General features: G+C 28.0%; 1 protein-coding gene across 1 annotated transcript; it reads left to right on the forward strand.

Annotated features, from left to right (window-relative positions):
- Positions 1-20,065: 20,065 nt before the first annotated feature.
- On the forward strand, positions 20,066-21,387 carry LOC148201707 (uncharacterized protein At4g22758-like). Its single transcript, XM_088108348.1, has 2 exons — positions 20,066-20,830; positions 20,920-21,387. The coding sequence occupies exons 1-2, from the start codon at positions 20,425-20,427 to the stop codon at positions 21,099-21,101; spliced, it is 588 nt and encodes a 195-aa protein (XP_087964474.1). The 5' UTR covers positions 20,066-20,424; the 3' UTR covers positions 21,102-21,387.
- The last annotated feature ends 475 nt before the right edge of the window (positions 21,388-21,862 follow it).

The raw sequence follows: 21,862 nt of genomic DNA on the forward strand, positions 1-21,862 counted from the left end.
CCTTTTTGAATCGTGTAATTTGGAAGTCAATCCAAAAGTTATTTGACTTGCATATTATATAATTCAAAATTTAATGTTAGTTTTTGAATTATATAATTTGAAATTTAATTTTACTTCTCTGTTACACGATTTAAAAGTTACAAAATAATATTTCTCTTATATGGGAATGCAGAAAAAATATATGGAGGTGCAGAAAGCAGTTACCCAAACAATTCTGATTGAGCTAGCCGACCCAATAAAAGATAGATATCTTGAGTTTTTTCATGAAGTATTTAGGACAGCTAAAATCTTAAATTTATGCTAGAAAATAAGTTGCTTTCTTCGTTATAAAAGTTTTTTGGTTATGATTTTGAAAAAATCTTTTTCATTCAGTTTTATATACACTCATGTAATTTTTTTTATTGTGAAATAACGTTAGTAAGTTTTAAACTACTTTTGAGCAGAATTATCTATAAAATTGTAATTATAATTTAATATAAAAAAAGATATTATATCTGTTTGGAGAAATTTCTCTATAAACATTAAACAAAAACAACGAGAAGAAAAAAATGCATATAATATTTTTATAGTGCCATACTTAATCTTATTTTTAAATGTTAATTTTGTTTTCAAATGTTATTGTTTCTCTCGATATGTATGTTTAATTAAACAATTATTATATGAAACTTCGAATTTGAATATGAATATTTGATGATAGAGGAGAAAAATAGATTTCATTGCTCTTAAATTTTCTTTTCATGATTATATTTTTCATTTCATCAATAGAAAAATGTACTACCTATTGCAATGATGAATCGATTTGTTTGTTATTATTTTTTTAATAGAACAAAAAAATTACCCAATACATGTTTGTTTGATATGCTTTATTTTAAAAAATGATTTTTTTTTAAAAAAAATATCTTATATTATTTTTAAATAATGTATCTTACATTATTTCATCAAAAAGACTTATTTTTAGTTTAATAAAACTTGTCATTAAACTTTGGTGCTGCCATAGATGACTCCATAAGTGGACACTGCAATGGAATGTTTGCAGTGGACAAGTCCAATTTGAAGTACGTTTCACTTATTTTATTTTTTAAAAAAACACTGAAAACCTTAGTCTTTATCTAATTTTGTTAATTTTATTACATGTTTTTTCTCCATTCATTTTGAAATAAATCTCATTCATAATACTATGATGGTTGCCATTGCCAACTTTAAGAAAAAGGTCTTTATCAATAATAAATAATCCATTAATTTAAAATTTGAAAAAAAAATGACAATGTTTAATGTGCTTCACCAACATCTTATAAAATGACAAAAAGAATAAAAGTAAATAAGTTAAGAAATAATTGCACTGAATTTTCTCATCTCACTTCTCTCTCATCAAAGGAGGAACTGGTCAATATTTCATTAATGTGTAGGAGATTATACTCCATCTAGTTTTCTATCACCTACTTCAATAAATCTCTATTAGAAATATTTTTAATTTTAGATAAACAGTTACTTCAACATAATAACTCTTGATATATTTTATTTTTAACACAATAATAAAATAATTATAGTTTTAATATAAAATTTTAATTATGTTGATTTTGTTTGAGATTCATTTAATATTGAGATAATTGAATATATGTTTGTGTCTAGTACTTATCTCATCTATTTATTAAAGAGAAACTTAATGTTAATATGTAATTAATTTTGAAGGTAATTTTTAACTTTTACTTTTCTGTTTTATAAATTTCAAATCCTTAATAGTTTATTCAAGATTAATTTTATATCATTGCTAATTTTTTCTTCAATAAATACATGTGATAATCATTGAAAATCAAATATATGTTCAACTATGTTAATGATTAATGAAATTGAAATAAAACTAACATAATTGAAGTTTTTTTTATCAAAACTAGTTTTTTTTTATCGTAATAAAAATAATGTTAATATTTGTTCTGCTAAACCAATTATTTACTTGTAATTTTCATTGTCTTCATAAATTCATACATTACTAATTATTTGGCTAACAATAGATTCATTGTACATGTACATAGTCATAGTTTATAACCGATCACATACATTACTAATTATTTGCTTAACAATAGATTCATTGTACATGTACATAATCATAGTTTATAGCCGATATCAAATAATCTTTTAATTTTATATCATTTTTCTTGTATAATCTTTTTTGACAAACCCTTTTACTGTTTCTTTTACCTTCCTATAACTTTACCCGTTTTCAAACTAATATAATAAAAAGAGAATAAGTCATGGAAGAAGGTGAAAAAATTTAAAAATTGAATTTTTATGAGAAAGAAGAAAGAAGTGAAGATTAAAAGATAATCGTATATATACACCATTAAAGAGTGATTAATATAAAGAGATATTTGAAATGATTTTGTAGTTTCTTTTTTAATAAAGGTTAATTATGGTTGTAAACTAATAATTTTTATCTTAATAAAATAGAAATAAAATTTTATTTTAAAAACTAATATGTGTATGTTACATACTTCGTCGTGTTATTCAATTCCTTGTACTTCTATTTATTGTTACAAAACCCTTTTTCATGCCCTTTTATACCCTTCCCGAAATTAATTTTTCAATATATTTTTTGGGCGAAAAGTGTATTTCAAGAATTTACTTCGATGAATTTTTTCTTAATTTTTTTAGAGAAGGAAAATGAAATTAAATGCTATGTCAACTAAAACTTATGTTCAAGTAAGTTAAAAAAAAAAGTTTAAAAGGAAACTTATACAAATCATTTTGAACATAAATTAATTCTAGCATGATAAAAAAAAAACTAATTTCAATTATTTCTCCCCAAACCTAGTGGTGGAGTTGTTCCGAACATAGGAAAACATGCATGTTGGATGCATGCATTAGTTCTTAATGAATCTAATTGTTTTGAAATGTTTGCTTGTTGTATTAGTGTTGCTGTCGGTCTGAAAAGTAGAGTAATAGCATTGATGGTAAGTGTAGGAAGAATGACTCTCCTATCCACATATCACATTTTTTATCGATTCAAAAAGAAGAGTCAAAACTAAAAGAATTAGAAAAATGTCTTTTTAACAATTTTTTTACAACGATCTACGTGGTAACTTGTGATTGGTCTGTTTTAAATATACAAACCAATAAAATAGTGACACATAATCTGTTGTAAAAAAATTGTTAAAATATCATGGTGGAAAGAAAGAACTATAAGAAAAAGAAATTGTTTTCAAGATAATCTTTGCAAGTGGGTTTGGGTAACCATGTTGAAGTATAGTAATGAAGCATGAAGGTCCACTTGTCACATCTCAAAGCCATCCCTAATGGTTGGACATAACATACACTATGATCGCAAATAATGTAGGAGGGAGAAGGATTCATTCAACACCACATCCATGTGGAATGAAAATGACCTCACATTACACTTTGTAACAAAATCAATGTTTTGAATTATTAAATGGGTTACTCGTGTCTTTTAATTAAAAAGTACTTTTTGAGGAAAAAAAATAGTAAATTTAGTTATTTTTATTCTAATTGTCTATGATTTATACCGTTTTTCTTTAAATTGTATTTTCTTTTAAAATTGACCATCTCTTTCTACCTAATTAAAAAGAAATAGAGTTTATAACTTTTGTAATCCAAAGTGCACCAATAGATATTCTTAGAGTTTATTATCATGTATTCAATGTATTTTAAACTTTAGAGATTAAAATTTTGCTATGGGTTTCTTCTTTGAAAAGTAAAAGAAAAAAATAAATATTTAAATTGTTTTAGGCCTCTACTTTTAACGGTGTGAGATTATTGTGTATGATAGGAACAATAACATTTATGATTTTACTAAAAATTTTAATAAAAAAGATTTTATGAAAATAATTAAAAATAGTGAAATTTTTTGAAAAAAATAATTATATATAGATAGGAAGGGAGTATTTTAATAATTTTATATTGAAATATAGATATTGATACTTTTATCAATAATGATAAAAAGGTAAGTTAGAGCAATAAAAAAAAAGAAAAAAAAATTATGAAAGATTGAGATGAGCGAAGAGAGGAGGTAGTATTAAAAATTAGTGAAGGAAAATGATAAGTATACACTTTTAAATCTTTCCACACTTATTGAATACTTAAAAATATTAATATTTTAATTTTTCTACTTGATTTTATCTGTAAATATTTGGTACTTTGTAAGAATTTTTTTTGTGTGTTAAATAGGTGTGGAATTAAAAATGTGATGTTTGTTTATCATCATCCGTAGTAGTTTTTCTTCTTTCTTTTTCTTCTGTTTTGAATTTTGGAATTCATGAATTTAAATAATTATTTTTGTCTATGTTTAAAATTCTCTTAAAAATTATCCAAAAAGCGTATTTTATTACAAGTATTTTTCAATTTTCTAAAACTTTTATAAAAAATAAATATTAATTCAAGCATAAGTTACAGTCTTTTAATACAACAGAATTAAATAATGCAATAGGAATTCCTCTTTCGTAAGTAAAATTTTGATATTGAGATTCACATATTTTCTATAAAATATAATATAAACTTTTGTTTGACATTGTGACTATTATTATCAGTTGAAAAGTGTCAAATTGATAGATTATGAATGCAAGAATATTTAAGTTCGATCAATAACTTGAATCAATCCACAAACGTTTATAAATCTAATAAATTTATTTCAAGACATTATGAAAAGAAATCAAACTACAACCTTAAAACATTATATTAGTTAATTTAGTGAGTGATCAAAAAATAATTAATAATTTTGATAACTTGAGAAACATGTGCACCCTTGGAGAAAAAATAATAATAATTGGTTCTTTTGATGATTCGATATACTTTATGGGTCTTTTGCACCCCACCCTTATTGTCCCATGCATAACAATCATCACAACTTCACAACCACCTTTGAATTAATTCTTCATCCTTGTTTCTTGCAAATGAAAAAGACTGACACCAATTTTTTATAAGATAATCATACTTTAATAATATTTTTTTTACAATATTTTAATATTATCTACGTGTCATTATTTCAAAGTAAGGTATATTTTAGTCCTCCTTCAAAAAAGTCTTAATTTTTGAAGATAAAAAGTTATTTAAAGTTTTTTTTAAATAAAAAGACTAAAATGTACCTTATTTTGAAAGAGGAACTAAAAACAAATTCATAGTTTAGGGAATAAAAACATATTTAACCCTAAGTCAGTGAAGTTGAATAAAGGAAGGGAATCACTTTAAATAATCAAAGTTAAAATCAATTTGAAAAGCTAACAGTTAGTTTATAATATTTTCTTCTAAATTACCTTTTTTATTGTTTTGTTGGTTTGGAAAAGTAGATATGGAATATAAAGAAATGTTATTTCACTTTTTTATTAGAAAAAGGAGTGACTATATGTAGACATAATAGGAAAAGATAAATTATGATTCATTTCAATTCCTTGTATAGTTTTTTTTTTTAGATTATCAGATAAGTGTTTTCGTCTTTATAATTTTAAATATAACTAATCTCTTACGAATAACATGTTTAAACTAGAAAAAATATAAATGATAACTCTATTTTGTTTTTTTGTTAATAATGGAATACAGTTCTCGTCAATTTCCATCATACACTGGTCATATCAAACAATTAAATCAATTTTTTATTTCATTATACATGCACATGAACATACATATACACATATATATATATATATATATATATATATATATATATATATATATATATATATATATATATATATATATATATATATAATCGATATTTTTACTATATTTTTATCCATGTCATTTTCTTATTTATCACTGATCTGGATACCGTATCGATTTCTTTTTGTTAATTCTTAATCTGTTATTATAATTGAATTTATATTCTAATTAAAGAACTATTTGTTTTTCTTATAGTATTTTACTATTTTTTAATAATATATACAAATCAATTTTATTCTTAAAGATAAAAACGTGGATTTGTAAATAGGTGGTAAGATTTTAGGGGTTGTTTGAAAACTTTTATTAGTCGAAATGAAATTTTTTATTTTTCAAAAAGTAAAGATTTACCTATAAAAACCTTTATGACACTTAAATAAATAAAAAAATTTGGAATTTTTATAAATAATATTGAATATAAATGATTATTTAGTAAATAATTTTTGAAAATAATTAGTTGTATTTTAATCAACATGAATCTAGATTTTCATTGAAAAATAATATTCATCTCAATTTTAATAAAAAAGTAATTAATAGTTATAAATAATAGTTATAATATTAAATTATCGAAATTAATTATAATACGTAGATATTATTTAATAAAATTAGGTTTAGACTTTTAAAATGAAAAAAATTAATAAATTTTATTGAATAATACTTTTTAATATATTTATTGGATCACGTAGATACAACTTTAAAAAGTTTAGAATGCGAAATTTAATTTAAATAATTGAAGCTATAAATGAATGTTAAAATTGATAATTAAAACAAATGACCAATCATAACCGTAGAAACTAAAACTGTACAATTATATGCTCTTAAACCTAATTTGATTACGTTCTATAATAAAATTATAATATATGAATATACAGCCACACAAACTATACACAATCGGTATAGAAAGTAGTGTAATCATAATCCTAAAAGAAGTAACAACAAATACAAAATATGGTGTTATTAGGTTTTCTCTGACATTGGAGAATTCAGAAGTTTTAAACTCTAGCCTTCTAAAACTTATCGTAAAAAGAAATGCCACGTATGAGATATTTATTTTGATAATATTTAATATATGTTATTTTAATTTAGATTGACGCTAATAATTAAGTACTTTTTGTGGTGTCTACAATTTCTTTTTTTCAAATTTATCTTTTAAGTTTTATAATTTTTTAAAATTTAATCATTTTTTATTTAACCGTTTATAAATTTAACCATTTTCAGAATTAAATAAATAAAAATTGTCTACGAAATAAATAAAAAACTATATGATCAAATTGTAAGAATTATTTATATTTATGTTTTGTATTTTTATTTTACTTTTTATTATAAAATTAATATATTTTTAAGTAAATTTATGTTAGCCATCTATATGACATTCTATAATTCAATAATATGTATTTATTAAAATAAAATAAGATAAAAAAATACAAAAACACGAGTATCACATAAATCTCATTAAAATTAAATTTCACGAAAACAGACTATATTTATTATAAAAATTTTAAATAAATAAATTGAGATAAAATATTAAATCACTTATACAATTATCTGAATTAAAATTAAATTAACTATTTTATCAATATCATTATTTTTTTTACAGAAAAATAAGAGAAACTCTAATATCAACTGCATATATATATATATATATATATATATATATATCAAAATAAAAATATCTTGTATAATATATGTATATATTATTTTAAAAGACATATCAGTGTACGAAATGCAAGCATAATGGTAAGCTATATAGGTATAGTATCCACGCATCATAGGTCAAAAGCAAACGATTGCCATAACTGTTGTGCAGAGAAATTTTGGCAGCTACTTGGGAAGGTTATAACTGTATTAATATTCTGAGCTTATCAAGCATACGTAACGTACTGTAAGAACCTATTTTCTAATGCACCTGAAGATAACAATCAGAACTAGGATAGAGATCAATCATCACATTTTTTCTTTCTTTTTTTGATGAATTTTTTAATTATAGATAAAAATCACTTTCAAAGGAATAATTATATTCTTCAAATTAATTTTTTAGTTGCTGCACAATCAAATTTAAAACGGAAAAGCAAAATTGTCACGCTACCATAACGTGAATTAAACAGAGTTCAATAATAGGAGTGGGGGAAAAAAGAAGAATCACGCGCGCTGTTCAATTTTGGACGGTGATTTAAGGGTCTGTTTTCAACGTGTGAATAGAGATAAAACTTCTTCAAACAGTAAATAAGTGAAAATAAACTTTATTTCAGTTAAATTAAATTAAATTTAAATTAGAGTTTCCTATATTGTAATACAGTACTATAATTTTTAAAAAACTTATTTTATATTAAATGTTTAATTCGAAAAGTGTAATCCCTCAATCTTTCTTAAGGGTGTTTATCGGTCAACCAACCACTAGGCTGACCGTATGGTTAGATTATAAACAGTAATCGTTTATTAAAGTCCCTAATGAAGATTAAGGTGTGATTGAGCCATCATCAGACCCATAAAAGATAAAAGTCCATTACGACTACTACAAATAAAGGTCCCAAGTATGATTTTTGGAGGTGGCATAATACATGCTCTACTTGCTATAATAACCACTCGGTTAGTGCCTTTGACAGGTGTCTACCCATCCAGCTTGGAGAACGAGGAGGGAGAAGAAATACTACAACTGGGATACGAAAAAGAGAAGAGAGCTCGTTCGATCTTTGCCAGCACGTCCAGTCCTCAACAAACAAGTAACCGTCCGATTTTCCAAAGCTTGGAGCGCCTGAAGTATTTACGTGGCCCTTCAACGTCCGTCCGATCATTAACGTCCATCCAGTCTTCAATACAATTAGGAGTGTTTTAGTATGGTCATTCCAGATCGGACCAAAACAAAAAAGTATTGAATAGTATGTCTCAATGGTTTTGTCAGGCCTTTTGCAATTGTTGTGTGGATAGATATAAAAAGTGTAGCTGCCTTAGTTTTGTCCTTCCTATCATATTCATCATATTCAAGATCGTGATTGTCATTCTTCAACTCTTTCATTCTTTCTTTCAAGTCGCTTTTGGAGAGGTTTTGAAGAAAAATGAAACGAGTTAACCAATAATTTAAAATTAAAAAAAAAACTAATTGATCGATTCAATAAACATAAACAATGATAAAATATTGTTAATTATTTTGATATCCAAGATGAGTTAATATTAAGAAATAGTTGTATAAAATTAATTTAGATTTAAAATTTATTTATTAATATATTATTAAAATTATTTAAAATTCATTATTTGTGTAATTTATCATATTATCCATTTTCGAATCATCATTAATTAAGTTTATTTATGATAACGATTAATATTTGTAGGTACCACCACCACTCAGTGAGCCGTCAGTGATATCAGAAAAGAGTAGGAGTAGCTGTTACCGCACACTTACTGCACTAAGGTCATTGGAGGTCGGTAATTGGGACTATAAAATTTCTATCAACCACTAAGCCAATAAATTATATATACGTTTGTGTTTAATTAATTTAACTTTCACATTTCTTACATTAATTATATTAATTAATTTTTATTCTTATATTTTTTGGAAAATAAACAACTAAAGTATATTTTCCACTTTTAATACAATATTAATTCAATTAACATATATTTATTTATAACTCACTGTATTATGTTTTATTGCAAGACTTTATATTACTTTTAACTTATTATCATTTTTTATTCCTTTAATTCTTATCATAAACCACATTTACCTTAACTCAAATTGAAGGTATCGTCTCCAAATTCACCCTGTTACATCTAAAAACGTCTTTCCATGCTTTTTATATGGGCAAAAACATAATATTCATAAAAAAAATTAATATGTTTTTTTAACTCTTAATAAAAATTAAAATTATTTTTTCTTTTTTAATTTTAATCTAATTTAATTTCTCAATTTTAGAAATGTGTATATTTAATTTCTTTAACTAAATTTTATAAATAATTCAAATACGGTCATAAAATGTATTTAAAACATTAAATAAATTTAATAAAATTTAATTAAAAAACTAAAACTCTTAAACCAAACATATATTTAAAAAAATGTATATTTTTATTGTGATGGAAAAGATCTAAAATGAGATAGGCTTTTCCAATCTTCCTCCTTCCACTATTTTTTTTTCTTAACAAAGTGAACCATAAATATTAGTAGACATTCCAAGGTGTATGGTATATAGTATAGACCGAACGATCCATGTGCTACATCAACAAAGACTATTTGGTCTATCTGCTACATCAATAAATGTTGGGTCATAATTGGACCATCGTTTAAGTTATTATTAGGCCAATAGTTCAGCGGACGATAAAATGACGAAAGATATCTCATTAGAGATATTGATAAGCTGTTTATGAGTAAACAAACGAATCTAAAGGTAAGTTTATTTTTATTTTATTGGATCTGTGCTAATTTAGGATCCATGAGACACTTATAAATACAAGGTCAAGGCCAAAAGCCAAGTACGTTCTACTTATGCTCGACTCACACTCTACGAGACTCAAATACTCAATTAAACTGCTCCTAACTTGAGCGTGAGAGCGCCTTTTCCAGGTACATCCCCCGATCAAGAGTACAATCGATCGGAGCAGGTGACAACTGAGCGGAGCAGGTGATGGCCGAACGGAGCAATTGACAAGTGAGCAGTCTAGACTGAAAGCGAGCGGTTCAGACTATTCAGAGGAGCGGTTCAAACTATCCAGAGGAGCGGTTCAGAAGATCCAGGTATTCGGAACCATAAAGAACATGTCAGAAATGTTAGTCTCTCAATCCTGCACAAATTCCTACTGAAACACAAATTTAATACTTGGAATATATATATATATATATATATATATATATATATATATATATATATATATATATATATATATATATATATATATATATATATAGAGAGAGAGAGAGAGAGAGAGAGAGAGAGAGAGATAGATAGGTTTCATGATAACGCTATTTATAAATTCTGTCAATTTTTCTATGACCCACCGCTTTTAGGCTTTGTTCTTTTGATGTGATTTGGGGGAGATGATTTGAATGGATTTGAGTGGATTTTAGGATAATATTTTTGTTGTTTTTTGGAGTGGATTTGTGGGTAATTGAGAGTAGATTTGGAAATAAAGTTTGTGAGAATCAGTGTAGGATTTGATTAATGGGACAAATTTAAAAAATTTGTTTAATTGGTAAAAATTAAAGATTACCAAAATGTCCCTAGTTATTAAAGTAATATAAAATGATATTTGTTAATGTTATATTTAATTGTAAAAAATGTTTATAAATCAGGGTTCCTTTCTGATTCAAGTCCTAAATTGTTGTACTCAATGACTTAAATGGAACCCTCTTTTCCAATTCTGTAGGGCCACCTCCACCTCCAACTGTGCCTTCTCCCAATGAAACCGCTCTGAAAGGTTCCTTCAATCTTCATTTTTCGAAACCCCAAAAGCCTGATTTTGTTCTCTCCTTCTGCTGTAATAATGTTAGATTATTGCCAAAGAAAACATTGGATTGCAACGGTCAAAACTTTAATTGCCATTAACGTTTAAATTCATTTTACTAAGTGCTCAAACGGTAAAATATTTAATGGCTTTTATTGTCTTTTATTGATTTTATTCTTTTCTACCTCTATAAATAGAGAGCTTTTCCCATTCCAAAAACACACCAAAAGCAGTCTTCTCTCCTTCTCCTTTCTTCTTTTCCACTTCTAAAATTATTCTGGGTTTATTTTATACTCTTTTTAGATATCCTTACTAGTTCTGAGATCCTCAGAGATATTCTGAGAAGTTCCTGTTGTATACTGGGAGACTTGAGCAATACACTGCGGATAAGTCCTTAAGGACAGTGAATCTACTAGTCTCAGGAAATACTGCTCGTGATTTTGTAAGCATTTTTACAACAATCTTAAGGACTTATGGCTGACATCAACAACTCAATCCCGGAGGATCAAAACTTTGTTTTCAGAACTCAGACGGTATTTGCGAAACCCATAACTTCCAAAGGCTGCCAAGGTGCTTGCAGCAACGATGACTTATGATCGCATTTGTAAGGACCACAGATGAGGACGAAGAAGATGAGGTACTTGAGTAAATTTTCGTATACTTTACCTACAAAGGGAAAAGCACAACCAGGCATTTTCTCGTTTACCAATTTTAAAAAATATTTTTAAAATTATGGGGGTGTAGGTAATTTTACTTAATTACTCGAAAAAATAAATTTTGGCTTTTCACTTAATGATATTGATAATATTTTAAATTTGAAAGTAGAGAATATGTTATTTTGTATGTGAATGACATGTTAATTCTGGTATGCAATAAGTTTGTCACTAGAACTAAATTGTTTCTAGGATCAAAATTTGAAATGAAAGACATGGGTGAAGCCAATGTGATTTTAGGTATTAGAATCATAAGGAAGGGAGATATTATATTACTATCCCAAGAACAATATATTGAGAAACTTCTTAAGAAGTTTAGGTTTTATGACCTAAAACCAGTGAGTACCCCTTATGATGCTAATTCTAAATTAATAAAAAATAAAGGAGAATCATTGTCTCAACCTCAGTATGCCCAGATAATTGGGAGCTTACTGCATTTGATGAGTTTTTCTAGACCTGATATTGCTTATGCAGTAGGTAGACTGAGTAAGTACACTCAATGTCCAAATCAAGAACATTGGGATGCACTTGCTAGGCTTATGAGATACTTAAGAGGTTAAATGGATTATGTCATTGAATACAGTGGATTTCCCGTTGTACTAGAAGGGTACAGTGATGCTAACTGGACTTTGATTCAGATGAGACAAAATCCACTAGTGGTTATGTATTCACACTTGGGGGTGGTGCGATTACATGGAGATCAGCCAGACAAACAATTATTGCAAGATCAACAATGGAATCTGAGTTTGTCGCTCTTGAGATGGCTGGTAGTGAGGCTGAGTGGTTGAAAAACTTCTTATCAAACATTCCACTAGGAATGAAACCAACCCCATCGGTGTCAATACACTGTGATTGCTAATCGGCAATAACTATAGCTAAAAACAAGGATTACAATGGAAAGAATAGAGACACAATTTGGTGAAGCAGCGGCTAAAGAGTGAAACTATTTTCATTGACTATGTGAAGTCAGAACGAAATCTAGCTGGTCTTCTTACAAAACCCTAGGAAGACAAATGATATTAGAAACATCGAGGGGAATGAGACTTAAGCCATTGGCAAACAAACAAGTGATGGTAACCCAACCTTTGTGATTGGAGATCCCATGAATAAGGTTCATATGGGTAAAAACAAGTCACTTGTTAGTTCTGATAGCACTAAATTGATTTTAATCAATTATGTCCCTTCCTATGGTGTGTATGTGAAAGTGCTAGAGACTGCATTATGAGAGGTTAAACTTTTTCGTTAAAATTCTATGTGGTGAAAAAATTTTAGCGTAAACAAAGTTTTTAATGATTTTCATATCCCTTATGGGTGGTGTATGATTTGCAGCATACACTTGATGAAATCACCTATATGAGTGTCGAGTGGGGCCGCTTGCATGAGATCTTGGCATGATCTCTAGAGCACTCATGAATACCGGGCACGCGCATGGCCTAGTTAGCGCAACACAACGATAACAACAAGGATTGTGGGGGTGTATTGTGATTGATAAACCTCTAACACATATCAAGTGTCTTTGGTTTACATAGCTTGTTATACCAACTACATTGTGTGTTAAGTATTTCAATCTATGACTGGTTCATATAGTTTGCTATACCAGGTCTGATGCATTACATCCTATGAGACCCAAAATAAAAGTTTCTTATCTTTTTTCTTTTGCAATAAGTGGGGGATTGTTGTAATAATGTTAGATTATTGCAAAAGAAAACGTTGGATTGCAACGGTGAAAACTTTAATTGCCATTAACGTTTAAATTCATTTTATTAAGTGCTCAAACGGTAAAATATTTAATGGCTTTTATTGTCTTTTATTGATTTTATTCTTTTCTACCTCTATAAACAGAGAGCTTTTCCTCATTCCAAAAACACACCAAAAGCAGTCTTCTCTACTTCTCCTTTCTTCTTTTCCACTTCTAAAATTATTATGGGTTTATTTTATACTCTTTTTAGAGATCCTTACTAGTTCTGACATCCTCAGAGATATTCTGAGAAGTTCCTGTTGTATCCTAGGAGACTTGCGCAATACACCGCGGATAAGTCCTTAAGGACAGTGAATCTACACGCCTCAGGAAATACTGCTCGTGATTTTGTAAGCATTTTTACAACACCTTTTTCCAAAACCACGCATTCTCCAACTCTCATATATCTCATATCCTTGAAACCATCACGCTGGAAGCCACCCCAACCATGCATGCAATCGAATACTTTGGAACCGAATACCAAGCTTCTTCTTCATGGGAACCGAATATCAGGATGTTGTTCTTGGAAGAAGATTTTCACATAAACCTTCATCCTCTTCTCCATGCCACACATCTCCCTGCTCTTCGTCGTCCTTTTCTCCACCTGTAATGATGTCTGCGTCCAATGGTGGTCGTAACAACACACCTCCATCCTCTGCGGTCTTCTCCTAAACCCCAAGCCACCGTTGCTTCCATGGCGGATGAACACGTTTGACAGTGACGCCACAAACATCATAACCGCATCACCCCATGGATGGCCGGAAACACGGTTCTGCTAACCCAGTTTTGGCGACGAAGTTAGTATTCCAACTATGGGGAACCGGAGCACAGAGGTGCCATCCGCAGAATCGAAGACAAAGCACGCAGACCAGAGACTGATAGCTATATGGATTCGGTTACGCGAAGCATGTAATCGAATACACCTCCTTCGCAAATCCTTCCTATGGCTGGAACCGGATACGCTTTACAGTGGAACCGAATACATCACTATCTCTTCTGCTTCAAGCTTTCATCTTCTTCATCCGCTTGCCTCCTCCTCATCAACCGCCTTCTTCCTCGTCCTTCCTCTTCTTCATCTGCTTGCCTCCTCATCGTCAATCGCCTTCTTCATTGACGTCCAAACACTCCTGTCTTCGTCTTCACCGTTTGCATAATCGAATATGTTTCAACGTTTTTTTTATATTATACATGCCTTTAAAATGGTCGTGGAATTAAAGAAATAACACAGGGGCATATAGGACTTTTCGGTATAAATCATCGCAAATCTTTGCAAAATTGCGAGATGCTAAAAATAGTACAAATTTCGCAAATCCGTGCTTTTATCCGTTTTTCATTCTTCACAAATCACACCAAGCGAACAACGCAAACGAACACAACGTTAAGGTTATTACAACGTCCTCAACCACCAATAAGGTTAATTATTTTACTTTTATTTTATTTTATTTTCATTTCAAATCAATAATATTGAACTTATAAACCGTTGTTAATCATCTTCAGAGAGATGATGCACTTATTTATATTCATTAAGAATGTTTGGAAAAGAACATCAAATGATTACTATTAGTTAAGTTTTATTTACATTTCTATCCATCAAACAAACTAAAACATTTTGTTATATTTGGATTTTTTTTCTTCATATTTTTAAATAATTTGATAGATGTTTCCAATGTTAAGGTTTAATCAATATTTTTAAAATATACATTCGTTATAATATTAACAAGTAATAGTGAAAGCATCAAAGTCAAAATAACAAGATAAGATCTTTTTTAGCGACTTCTTTAATAATTTTAAGTTTAAATGTTATATTTACGTAAATATAAGATTTTGAATTCAGAATTTGGTAGCTCATAAGCTATATGTTAGTTTCAAATAATTCATTTTAGGTATTATAATAACTTTTATTTCTAATTTAGGCCAATACTTCAAAATTCAATAATTATTTGTAATCACATTAACAATTATGAAAATAAAAATAAAATAATACAAAACATGAAAAGACCACACTAAACTCAAGGTAAATTATATATTATAAGAAAAATATAAATAAATATATTGAGATGAAGCATTAAATCATTTATAATTTATTTACGAATAAAAATCAAATTAACTAAATTTTTCTTATTTTCTAAAACTCTGAGAAACCAAAAGTTGAAAAATCATTGACATATTAATCTTAACTTTCTTTAAAAATACTATTATATTAATCAACTTTTCTTTCTAATAAACAAATTTATTATGAATTTTATCAGCTAAAGGTTAAAAAAAATCATATATTAAAAATCCCATAAAGTGACATATCTAATCAGAACACCATTAACTCTGACTCTGACAAAGAGATGAGTATGTTATAAGATATGTGTTTCGGTAGGGATTTGTAGAACCAAGAGACTAACTTTTCTGACGTGTCTTCCTTGTCTTTGGAAGACTGGAATGCCTGAATCGCCTGTCTTCCTTCAGTCTGGGCTGCTTGCTTCTTTATGACCGTTCGGTCTGTTGGTCGTTCGGTAATGGCGCGAACCGCTCGGTCTCCTTCTTGACAAAGGGGGAGGTACCTGCAAAAGGCATTCTGACGCTCAAGTTAGGCATAGGTTATGGAGTCTTAGCTTTCAAGAAAGTGATTTTGTTATCACTGTGGAGTATTTTTGAGTGTGAGTAGAATATACCTGGCTTTTAGCCTTAACCCTGTATTTATAGGTTATCACAAGTCTAATAAAATATAAACAGATTTACCTTAAAATCCGGTCGGTTGCTCATAAACAACTTTATAAATATCTTTAATCACATATCTTTGATTATTTTATCATCTGCTGGATTATTAGCCAAAAAACTTAAATGATGGCTTAATTGTGGTCCAACACCTTTTAATTTGGTTTGACTTGGTTGACGAGCGTTGTTACAGTAGATAGACCGAACGATCTTGCATGTTAACCGTTCGGTCCCCGATTATATACCATACAATATGCAAAATCAATATAATAAACTTTTATATAAATCAAAATAATACAACACTTGACTTAAGAAATGTCAATTGATGCTATCAAGGTTATATCAATAATATATTATTATCTTTAATATTTTTTATAAAGAAGATTAATAACTTCGTAAATAATAAAAGGATAATTTTAACACTTTTACCTTTAATAAATCCATTTTGAATAGGGGAACAATATTGTTACCAATCACCGCAAACTTATAAATTAAAAGTTGTGTAATGATTTTGAGAGAGTTACATCATTTCTGGTATGAATTTAAATATTGTTTTTATAATTCCTAAAGTGAATAAGATAGAATATATAACTAATTTTTGTCTTATAACTATTTTTTCACAATATGAACATCAATACGAATAATATTCCGAAAAAGTAATGAAAAATATTCGTCAAAACCAGTTGAACCACAAACACAATCATTATTAAGTGAAAAATTGCATTCTTTACTTCATCAAGGTCAGGACATTTAGATAATATGTTTTTGACTTATAAATTTTTAACAAGTAAATTTAGTATAACCTATTGTCAAATATATTTTTATTCTGTCCCAATTAAGTTGAATTTTATGTTATTTTTAAAAGTTTGTATTAAACCTATTACAATATTATATTATATAAGAAATCTAATTAAAATATACAAAAGTTTAATCGTGGCAATAATAAAATATCGGGTTGGTTTGCTTGCTATTTTTCAAACAAGTTCTTATTTAATAAAATAAGTGGATTATCGTTATTTAATAATAAAATATTAATAAAAGAAACTGTTCAAATAAAAAATTAATAATGAATTTTTTAAGACAAAATTTTTTTATCACAACTTTTTATATTTTTTCATCAATAAACATATATTACTTTTTAAATAATATTATTTTAAGTAATAAAAGTAAAATATATTTTTTTAAATTTTATTTTATTAAATGATTAAGTAATATAAATCACAAAAAAAAGACTATATAAAAAAAATAATACTTTAAATATATTATATTTTTTAACATATTATTAAATATGTAAAAATATGTTAAAAAAACTTTTAATGATATTAAAATGTGTGTAAGCGCATACACTAAAATAACTATTTATTTTAAAAATCAACTTACTTTAAAATAAATATCAATATTATTATTTTTAAATGATAGTATTTTACATACTAAAACTAAAATATATTTTTTAACGTTAAATTTTATTAAATGAATATATAATGAAATATCATAAAAAAAATAGTAATGTAGCAAAAATAATTAATATTATAGAAATATCAAATGACAAAAAAATTAACAAACGTTTATTCAGAGTAATTTTTCTAGTATCATCTTTTATTATATTATAATAATTAATAAATATTAGTTTAATTTTTACATAATAAAATATAAATAATAAATAATTGATTAATAAAACAATTTTACGAGGGAACAAAATAAATATAAATAAAAAATTATTTTAAAATAAAATAAGTAGATAAAAAGATAAAATAAATTATATACACATATAAAACAAAAAAATATAAATAAAAAAATAAAAAATAAAATAAAATAAATAAATAAAAAATAAAATAATTTCCATACACATATAATAATAAAAGAAATATAAATAAAATAGAAAATAATAATATCAAATAATTAAAAAGTTAATTTGTAAGACACTTATGAATAAAATAAAATAAATATTAAAATAAATTTCAATTAAAAAGAACATGTATTGTTATACTATTCAGTTTAAAAACTAGTAAAATTGAGTTTAAAACTAGTACAATTCAGTTTAAAAACTAGTACAATTCAGTTTAAAATTAGTATAATTCAGTTTAAAATTAGTATAGTTAGTAGTTCAGTTTAGTTTATATTGTAGTTTAGTACAATTTAGTATAGTTCAATTCAGTCCAGTTTGATAAAACAACAAACAGTTCAGTGCTCAGTTTTTTTATTATTATATAAGGATCAAGAAAATAGATAATAATAATGTATAAAGTAATTTTCAATATATACATGCCTTAGTACATTTTACAAAGAAAGTTGTTTCGTGTTGGAATTCTCATCCAAAATATATAAAGCATTTTTCTTTATGATGATTATATAGCACAGAAAACTTATGTTAAAATTTCCACTAATACGGAAACTTGCGTGCATTGTAACTAATGAAAGGAAAATCGTGCTTAATTTTGTGGACAGGATTTATGCTAATTGTTCGTGTTCATTAATAACCACAAAATTTAAATAAACAAACAATCATTCTCTTTTGCCACTTATGGTTAATGTAAAGAATTTTACGTGTGAGTTTTTTTATTAATCCAGACAACTTAAACCAGCCAAATTAATTTTATTTCAATTTGCAACATAATCCAATAAGATAGTGATTAATGAAATGGGATTGTGATTTACTAATTTGTTGAACTTTAACCAATTCATTAATGAAATATAAATAATAATTTTATATATTTTTATAATTCGGTAAATATTTTTTATTTAGTATAGTGATCAACATTGACTTATAAAGAAAAATATTTGTCGATCAGCTTTTAGAAAATCGTTTGTACACTCAATAATTGAAAGGTCAAAAGTCTTCTCATTTGTACTATAATTTATTCGGTATAAGTCACTCATAATAGATTTTAAATTTGTTGTTTATACATCTCTTTGATGATTTTGGTTTTCAAAATCATGCTTATTTTATATATTTTTTTTATCAAAAGAACTTTTACATATTTGCATAACTAAGATTCAAGATTCAAGATTCAATTGATAATATTTATTTGATTTATTGGTTGGTTTTAAAAATAAAAATCTAAACTGACGAATGACTTGCTCAGTTATATTTTAAATTAAATCTGAGCTGTATTTGGACAGGTTTATACTTTAGTTGCTTAACTTTATACTAAATTATAGAAGAATTTGCTTTTACGAAAAGGTAATCTGAATATACATTTTTCTTTTCCATTTTAGAAACTATGCTGTTAATCTCACGAAAATGAAAAGATCAATGGAAATAAATATAAATTGATAAATGACATTTTTCATAATTACCTTATCAGAAAGTGAAATCAATTTAAATTAAATTTTATGCATTTATGGTAGAACGCGTGTTTTCTATATTCAAATTTCAAAATGTAATTTCAGTATTGAAAAAGTCCAATGGTAATTTTGATAATTGAAGTGCCAGTTTTCGACAATTTATTACAGTGTTTCTTTCTCAATTATTGAATTCTCTGTTTGTTAATTTTTAAAATTTAAAAACAAAAATCTGAAAAAAAAAATACACATGCAAATTGTTCTAAGATAATGATCTGGATTCCGTTTGATTCTTCACCTGTGCCCTTTGGTTGGTTAACCACAGGACCCATCACGAAGCCTCGAAATTTCGGAATCCTCTACAACAAGACTCCACGTGGTCCCCGTTATCCCACCTTATTCGTCGTCTTTGATTCTCTACGTATATCCTATCCTCCGAATCAAGGGCCAACCGCGTTTGGCCACAGTCAATCAAGTCCAACCACGTGTCCAACCTTGAAACCGTTTCAATCCCACTCTCTATAAATCTAACCCAAGCAATTCTGCCACTCCAAAGCGAGAAAACGTCCCACACCGAGAAAATCGACAACAACTCAGGGAAAGTATGTAGCGCCGCCATAACCCTACCTTCTTCCATTTTTTTTTTCGATTTTGCTCTTTCGTGGCCCTTAAATTACAGTTATACCCTTCTGGTTATGAGAGCTTCCAACCGGCGCAAGCCAGAGCCACCAAGCCGAAGCTCTTCTTCACCACTCGGCTTCCCTCGTCACAGATATTGCCGGTACCGCCGATTGAAATAGAGAGCCGCCGAGCCAGCCGAACAAACATTTCTCAAAGTCCGTCTTTACCCTTCCCTGTAAATATTCTTTCTTTTTTATTTAACTGTTTGTAACCACCATGCAAAACTCGAAGAACCACCGCAACGGCCAGGCGGAGCTTCACCGCCGGGGGAAGTTAACAAATAAATCCTCTTCCTTTCACAGCCAGTCAACGTCAACCGCCGGCATGCCCGGTGCATCGATTCGGCGGCCAATGACGGTGCCGGAACTTCTGCTAGACAGAAACCGCTCCTCTCCGGCCGCGGCGGCGGAGGTTGTCCGGAGGCAACCACCGAAGCTCTTGCTGAAGGTTACGATCATGGGAAGCCTTGGTCCCGTGCAGGTGGTGATGACGACGGAATCAGCCGTCGGAGATTTAGTGGCGGCGGCGGTGAACCAGTACGTTAAGGAAGGTCGCCGACCAATTCTTCCGTCGAACGATCCTTCGCAATTCGATCTTCACTATTCTCAGTTCACCTTAGAAAGTAATCTTCCTTACCAAAAAAAATTGATTTTTTTCTGAACGGAAAATCGTTAGAGATGTTAATCTTCTTGTTACTGTGTCTGTATTCAGGTTTGGACAGGAATGAGAAACTGAGCGATATTGGGTCTAGAAATTTCTTTCTGTGTCCGAGGAAGCATGGTGGTGGTGACGGTGGCTCAACGACGTCGTTTACTTCGTGTTCTACAGAGGCAGACAAAACGACGAAGGGTGGTGCGTTTGGATGGCTAAGGTTCATGGATTTGTCACGCTGAAAATTACTGTCCTAGTATTTTATCACAGTTATTTGCAGATATTTTTGTTATTAGATTTTTAATCTTTAATTATTTGTAATGCATCATTAGTGAATGGCCAATTAGTGTAAACAGAATATGTCGGCCATTTCATATTTAACTTTTTGGACGAAGCTTCCTTTTTTTCTTTTTTTTCGTTTCCTTCTCCAGAAGCTATTCCATTCTGCAAGTTGAAATGGGGCACACACTGTCTTGTTTCGTAATAAAAGTCAGTGATGTTGATATTTATAAATGATTCATTTTTGTATACCTAGTTTTGGTTCCCTTGAAAAAGAACTCCATGTTCTTAAATTTCCTAAAAAGTAGTAAATTAAAATAATATATTTATTTTATTGTTTTGCATATTAACTACATTATTATTAAGGTCATAATCTTTAGTATTAGAAAGAAGACAGAAGAGGTTAAGCATCGGAATAATCAAACTAACATTTTCTAATGTCAACCCGATTAATTTGTTTAGTGGATTTTCAGTGCTTTGGAATTAAATTATAGATGTTCTGGTAGTAGATGACACTCACGGCACTTAACTTTCACGTGTTAAAAACTGCTACTGTTTGAACAAAATATTGATTTGTTCAATTTATTTAATTAAAAGGATTAAATATTTGTTGATAAGTTTAAATGCAAATAGGAATAAATGATGCTACTTTATCAATGAATTACTAATTGTACTAATTTTAAACTAATTGTACTAGTTTTAAACTAATTGTACTAGTTTTAAA

This window comes from Vigna umbellata, chromosome 3 (assembly GCF_029865625.1).
Source record: "Vigna umbellata cultivar VRB3 chromosome 3, Vumbellata_1.0, whole genome shotgun sequence".
Taxonomy (NCBI): Eukaryota; Viridiplantae; Streptophyta; class Magnoliopsida; order Fabales; family Fabaceae; genus Vigna; species Vigna umbellata.

Bases quoted from the DNA above. Each gene is read 5' to 3' on its own strand.
- LOC148201707 (XM_088108348.1), top strand. From the start codon at position 20,425: ATGCAAAACTCGAAGAACCACCGCAACGGCCAGGCGGAGCTTCACCGC. The intron at 20,831-20,919 runs GTAATCTTCCTT...GTCTGTATTCAG, and splicing joins TTCTCAGTTCACCTTAGAAA to GTTTGGACAGGAATGAGAAA.